The following is a 7,305-nucleotide window of genomic DNA, read 5'->3' as shown; positions in this document are numbered from 1 at the left end:
GGTGCGGAACCGACCCATCCTCCTCCTAAAAAAAAAGGCACATATAAAGAACAGGAAGAAGATCACATGTTCTAATAATCCCCCTCGCAGCCAGACAGGAGAACTGCCCCGTCAGGACGCAGAGATGTGCTAGAGGTTGGAAGGGAGGCAGAGACAAAACTTGCAGACAACTAACCAGCCCTCGGGAGGGAAGGAAACCCCCAGCCCTGAGCCGTGCTGTAGCAGGAGGGAGGAAGGCTCCTCCACCTCCTCCCCTCTCCCTTTCCTGCCCCCCCCTCTCCTGGGCGCTGGGCATTGCCCCTCCACCCCGGGGGAGCAGCCCCTGCCCGAGCCTGCCCTCCTGCCCCTCCCCGGGAGCTGCAGCCCCCAAATCCCGGTCAGAAGCCCCGGTGCGGCGGCAGAGACGGCAGGGGATTTCCCAGGCACCGGCACCGGCACCGGCGAGCTGGCGGTGGGTTTGTTTTTTACTCCCATCCCCCGGCGCTCGCTGTGTGAAGCGAATCCCTCGGAGGTGGGGGAGAAGTGGCTTCCGTGACAGCGGAGGGAGGAGGGAAATAAAATAAAATAGAACAAACAAAAACATTAAAAAAAAAAAAAAGAGAGAGAAGAGCCAAGAAAACACTTGCTTCTCATCATCTCTGAAGGAGAAAAGCCAACTCCGTTCTTCTTATGACCCTCTGCTGCCGGGAGCGAAGGGAAAGAAGGTGGTACTGGGGTAGACCTCCTAACAAAGCGGGGTTCGGGCTGCCCGGAGCCCCTCGGCACCCCGGTTAGCTGCGGGGGGGTAGGGAAGGTTACCAGGGGGGAACCCAGGCAAAGCCACAAGGAAGCTTTACCAAAAGCGAGGAGCAGAAATGAAAGTTTTGAAATAGCATCCAAAGAAGAGCAAAGGACCGGACGGAGGAGAGCTCCCCGCCTCGCATCAGCCCCCGATGTGCAGTCGAGGGGCTGCGTCAGGGATGTGACCGTCCCCGGCTGGCTGCATGGAGAGGGGGAAAGACACAGAAAATCAGTGTTATTTATTTATTTATTGGAAGCAATGTACGGGTGACACCCAGAAGGCATCTGAGCCCTGAAAAAAAAAAAAAAAAAAAAAAAGAAAAACCCTCAAAGCACTGCATACAGCTGCACATCCTTCAGTCTGCTCTAAAAAAAAAAAAAAAAAAAAAAAGAACAACCCTCTTCTGGACCCAAGCGAGAACAAGAAGAATGAGACAGCAGCCTTGACCCCTACACTGAGAGGAAGGTGAGCAGAAAGAAAGAAAGAAAATAGAGAAAAGCCATGCAAGCACCAAACCTGTAGATTACTGCAGCTCTTTCTTGCTCCACTGAGGACAGATATTTTACTGACAGCCATGCAGCATAAAGGCATCGTGCTGATTGTGTTCTTGGAATATTTTATTTCTGGCCATGGGGAAGCAGGTAAGCAAAATAAATCAATATTGCCATTCTGAAATCATTTATCCTAAGTTTAGTAAGGGGAATGGGAATAGAAATCAAATCTGTTTGTTAAAATAATTTATGCCAACATTTTTATTTTAGATTGGATTTTTACAAGGAATCTGGGTTAGTCAATATATACAAATGCTTCTTATTCCCTGCAATACCCAGCTTTATAGCTCAGACTCCTCAAAAAGACTTATAATAGGATATGCACTTTCATAGGTCCTTAAAAGAGAAAAGTGTATGATTTTTGAGAATGAAAGAAAAGTAAGAGAGAAAGGAGGAGGTAGATGGACTGTGATATACTAGATATTTGTTTTGAGGATGAAACACTGCCTTCCTACTCAGGACAAGAGTGAAATGACAACATCCTTGGGCAGCATCACTGTAGGAATCTGAATTATTCTCTGTTAACTTAATTTTGCATCATAAAAAGTCAGAGACACTGTTGAGGAATTGCTATTTATCCAAGACAGTCCATTCATACATTGTATTCCCTGAATTAATAGTTAATATGCAGCAGACAAGATTAAATTAACATTAGAGAAAAAATGGATTAGGACAGAAAGAGAAGTTCGTTAGTTGTGTGTGTAGGTGAGTGTATAAATAAGCATATATAGGAATGACACAGCTGTAATGGTATTTACATAGGGTCCTAAAAATACCTGGGTTATGATGGAGACAAATTGTTTAAGGGAAAAGAAGCAAAGCATTAGATTTTTTTATTCCTGCTGTGAGTTGATACATCTTTAAATTTTAAAGGGATGAATTACAAAGACCAAGTCAGAAAAATAAAAATAATTATTCATAAAACCCCAATACATCCTTGGTGACTTTGCCTTTGAAATACTGGCTTAGGATCTCTCTGTATAGGAAAGCATATTGATGGTTCACTTTTCACCTGTATTAAGAAGGAAGAACACCCTTCATGCAGTGATTTGAAAGTGATTGAAGTGCTCAGCCACCCTGCAAGCTCCAGTAAAGTCAAAGGCAGATCAGGTGGCTTCACCTCAGATTATTCCCCAGCTAGAACATTTTTGATAACACAGATATCTGATTTCCATAACTGCAAGAGATATTTTCGTAAAAAACAGAAAACAGCTCACAAATTTACAATCCTGTCCTATTATCCAGTGACTCATTTGGCTGTCCGTCACAACCTGACAGGGGATGAGTGCAGAGAGGACATGCACCTTGCTCCTCTTAGTGTCATATCTTGGGCATTCACTAGTTTCCCAGGCTAAGACTCTCCCTGTAGGATACATATGTTGACACACAGCACAGAAAGGTTACAGAGATACCTTGTAAAGTTGGTGATTCTATTGTGGAAAGCAGCCTGATATAAACCAGCCTAAATTTGCTCCCCATCCAATTCACTAAGTAAAAATGAATCTTCAAGGAAACACAGCCCACAGCTGACTGCTTGGAATGTGAATTTGAGAGGAGGGAGCGTGTTCTGTTTAGAGCTAAACACACTCAGAATAATGGTGTAGGACATAGTGAATAACAGCACAATAATTGGATACTGAAGGTGATGACACTAAGGATTCAATGTCACTTCAAATAAATATATGCTGCTTGGCCAAAAGGTTGCACAAACCATCAACCTGTCAAAGCACAAGGGCTACCTTTTTTTTTTTCTTTTTCTTTTTTTTTTTCTTTTCCTTTTTTTTTTTTTTTTAAAGCAGTATAAAAACCTTGAATTAACCTTGAATCTTTACAGGTTCTGCTACAGGCAAGGTCAGTCCTGCTCAGACAGTTCAGACAGTGTTTAGCCCATCTGTGTAAAATGATTTGGAAGTCTCAGCCTTTTCCTGAGCAAGCAGAGAGGTGTACAGGGAAGTATATTTTTGACATACTTTATTGTCCTATAGAGTAAACTCTCTTTTCAGCCCTGTAGTTGATCCCTCCCGGTCAGAAGTGAAACAAATTGATGGGACAGTTGTCTGAGGAGTACAAGAAGTACAATATTTGTAGGGAGTACAATATTTGCCTTCTGCCTCCTCTGTGCAGAGAAGACAGTCTGGCTTGTCGAGACTGAATCCTTAGATCTTTAAATATAATGCCAAGGGAAAAAAAAACCCAAAACTTAGTGGTTAGGCTGGAGGAGTCACCTAGGCTGTATATCGTGAGATGTGACACTTGGGTGATCCTTCGTTTAGTCTTATGCAGGTGGAGGGCATTATTCCCCTCAAGTAAACTCTGCAGTGGTCTGCAAACTCTTGCATATTGGGACAGTTAACGGGACTGACAACAGCTTGGGCTCTTGCTTCAGCCCCATCCCTCCCCAAGGAGCAGTGCCCGGGCCAGCTCTCCTCCCGATGGCAGCCCTCCAAAAGGGGGCGTGGTGCGGTCAAAAATGGCCATTTCTAGCACCGAACTAAAAAGTCAACTAACTACAGGGCCTGATTATCAGCAGGGTTTGGTTTCCTCAGGTCTGGGGTTCTTCAGCTCATCTGCAAATGAAGCTGTAGGTGTTGGAGCCCCCCATTGCTCCAGAAGGGATGTGGGCAGGCAGACTGCAACCGGCCACGATGGAAGAGAGCCCAGACCTGGGATCTTATTCTTATGTCCATGCCTCATCTCACGGAGGCAACTTGGTTTCATAGCACATTCAGAACTTCACCTCTGGGGTATTTACGAAGGCTGGATCATTAGCTCCAATTATCAGGGCTATTTTAATGCAGAAATACATCGGACTACTCATAAATAGACCAAGACTTGCTGAACTTATTGCATGTTGACCCCAGACATACCAAAGGGTTGTATAGCACTTCTGTTGTAACCAGCATTAAGGGGTACAGTTCTAGGTATGACTACATCCCTAGGGTGGTTAGCTTTAAAAGAACATTTACAAGTTTTTGGTTATTAAGAAAAAAGTTAAACAGATACAGAACAAGTGAAATCCAGGTGTGATGTACATGCTGAAACTGCTCCATCAAAAACATAGCAGAAGATGCCCAAAGGTGTTAGTGCTTACATGTTGCTCAGAATTGTGACATTCATTCTCCAATCTCACTGCAGAAGATTTGAATACACAAAATGATAAATTTTTATATGGAAAAGAAATAAAAATTCCTATTCAAATCACTCAGAAAACATTAGGCATCTTTCCAGTCACACCGGCAGGCTTTGCCTGAGTTGCCATATGACCTTTCTTCCATCAGGTACCCAATGGAGGGTGAAAAATACCCTTTAAAAAATTGAACCTGTTTTAATTAATGTCTACAAAGCTCTGTTGCATTACAAGCATCTGAAGTCAGAGATCTCTGTTTGAAATGGTGTCTCAGAAATATCAATAATATCATCTCCCTTGAACTATATGATTCCCTAATCGTCAGATAACACCATTTTTATAACACATGCTGGGGAAGTGCCATTGACCTGTCACTTTGTGGCACAGCTCTGAGGGACCAGAAAACAAATAAATAAATGAATCATACCTTTTATGGAGACAAGCCATCCTCCATGGAGTAAAAGCTAATCAACTTCATAATAACATGCAGTGTCCATGCACAATCAAACTGTTTAGTACGTGATGAATTATTCAATGAGCCCTCCTGGCAGTTGGGGTAAGTTGTTTGTTCGCCTGGCTGCTGTTACTCCTCTGCAGCCACCCCCCCTCGCTGTCCAGATTCCACATTTCACGTTGTTTCCACAGAATCAGTGAGTGATGGACAGGCTGCGCTATCCTTGTGGCCAAGCAATGTTCTGCCAATTGATTTCTTTAAATGCAAAGCTTTTAATCGACTGCAGATTTTGTTTTCCAATTTCTCTCCTTCTCTCAAACTGCCTTCTGCTAATTTGCACTTTGTTCTTCTCCCATGTTCCTAATGACACAGCGGTTCAGACAGGAACTGTTTATTGATGGTGCTGCATTAGCAAGCAGAGCAGATAAACCTTCTTGTGACTGTTGTTGAGGAGAGAAACCATGTTTTTCTTCCTTTTCCAGGTTCAGATAAAAACAAGACTAATAGTCCATTTATGGGAAATATAAAAAGCAGCCATTCCTTTAAAAAAAAAGTTTCCTTTTTTATTTTCTCATATACTTGTCTGCAAAGCTTCCACTGTGCAACGCCTTAAATTTAGAACTCCAGCATCCTATTTCCTCCATGAAAGCTTCAGTGGTGCTATCAATCAATAGAGATGGACTTTCTTTTAATTACGTGATATATTTATCCATAATCCAACAGCATTTGTAACATTGACCCATTCTTAATCAAAACTAAGTAACCCAACTCTTAGTCAGAGCTAATGCTTGCTCAAAGCTCATAAGACCAGTCCCACTTATATTGTCTGGAGGCAAAGATGACACCCTACTGCAGAACCAAGCAAAATCATTAATATCCATTCGACTTTAAACACAGAAATTACTGTGATTTCCTTATTTCCCGTAATCTTTACCAGCAGTTTGGACATGAACATGAACATAAATGCCACTTGCAAAGACATTCTTGAGGCATGCAGCTGTAGCTCATATTTTTGCTGACCTGCAAGCATAGATTTATCTTTATTTTAAGAATTCTGCATGACTCAATGAAATTCACCCTCCACAGCTGTTAAAAATTTGAAATTTCAGATGCTACACAAAAAGCAGGAAGGTCTAAACAACTTTTGTGGAAACTCAAGTCCTTTTTCAGGAGAAAAAGACTCAGAGAAATTGCAAGGAATCTCCCAGGTAAAATCTCCAAAGCTCCTGGTGTTCCCCTGCAACCATACAAGGCTCAGATGGAGTTCATACTCAGAAAGAAAATACACTGAAATGGTCATCAAGCAGTCAGGATGGTGTGAGGGCTTGGTGGAGGATCTCCAGTAGTGCTAAGAAACACCTGGTCAGTTGAAGTTGGGGAGCAAAGAACAGAACTGACTGAGACAAACATCCACATCTTCTCTTCTTTCCTCTCCATCTGACTTCTGCAACTCTTCTCTCATGAAAATTCCTCTCTGTGCTGGCACAGGGAGTGGTGGTGGGACTGAGGAGGGGCAGCTTTCATTCCTTTCATCTGAGGACTATTAGGTGTGCATGAGTTCCATCCAACTACAACTTGAGTATTTTTATAAGGCTGAATTAGAGAATCTTTTCTTTGACCTAATTTAATTTTAAAACTAATTTTGCTTGATTTTAAAACTAATCCCAAGTAGGGCTTTTAAAATTTCACCTAGAATGTTGAACTAATAGATGACCTTTGAACTGCTCCTAGATTACCCAGGGTTTACTGTCATCCTATGTTTCATTGGAAGGGTCATTTCCTGTAGGACTTACATCCAGTCATCTGACTTGTGACCTCTTGGATTAGATTTATGACCTTGCAAGGTCAGTCTTTAACTCCTTCTACACTGTTATATTGCAAAGAGGACATTGTATGTCATTAGAAAAACTGTTTTCTCCATTATGGTAACAAGGTTTTGGAATGACCTTTAATTCCAGTGTCACAAGACACCACTGATTTCTAAAAAATATTAAGACTTTGGAGTTATCCCTACCTTTTCTTAATTTAGAAATAAGTAGACAAATACATTGAAGATACCAAAAATTTGCTAGTATTTGCAAACTTAGCAAACAGAGTATAGTCACCTACCTCCATGTCAAGGTCTTTAAACAAAAGACAGAGTTGCTTTGCAGCTCTGCTAAGCATGATTAACAGCTCCAGCTGATCTCAAAAGGAGCAGTAGAAACTCAACACCCCTCAAAATTATGCCAGTAACACTTAACTATGGAAATATATGCTTTCTTTATGTGTTTGTATGTGTAATTAGTTTCTGTAATTTGTTGGGCAGGAATCATCATTTTTCTTAATGTGCCTACAGTGTACAGTACAGTTTGACTTTGCTTTCTGATAACAATGAAAATAAACGCATTTA

At 41.8% G+C, this 7,305-nt stretch overlaps 1 protein-coding gene across 1 annotated transcript in view; it reads left to right on the top strand.

Moving 5' to 3' along the window:
* Positions 1 to 1,154: 1,154 nt before the first annotated feature.
* The window catches only part of LOC106890844 (netrin-4-like), a 49,072-nt gene continuing 42,921 nt past the window's right edge, over positions 1,155 to 7,305 (top strand). Inside the window, exon 1 of the mRNA XM_014946909.1 lies at positions 1,155 to 1,422. Within this exon, the coding sequence (XP_014802395.1) occupies positions 1,356 to 1,422 (67 nt within the window). The 5' untranslated portion in view covers positions 1,155 to 1,355. The remainder of the gene's footprint in view (positions 1,423 to 7,305) is intronic.

Source organism: Calidris pugnax, unplaced genomic scaffold (assembly GCF_001431845.1).
Source record: "Calidris pugnax isolate Ruff unplaced genomic scaffold, ASM143184v1 scaffold81, whole genome shotgun sequence".
Classification (NCBI taxonomy): domain Eukaryota; kingdom Metazoa; phylum Chordata; class Aves; order Charadriiformes; family Scolopacidae; genus Calidris; species Calidris pugnax.
Note: the sequence above shows the minus strand (reverse complement) of the source record. Positions and strands in the feature narration are given on the sequence as shown.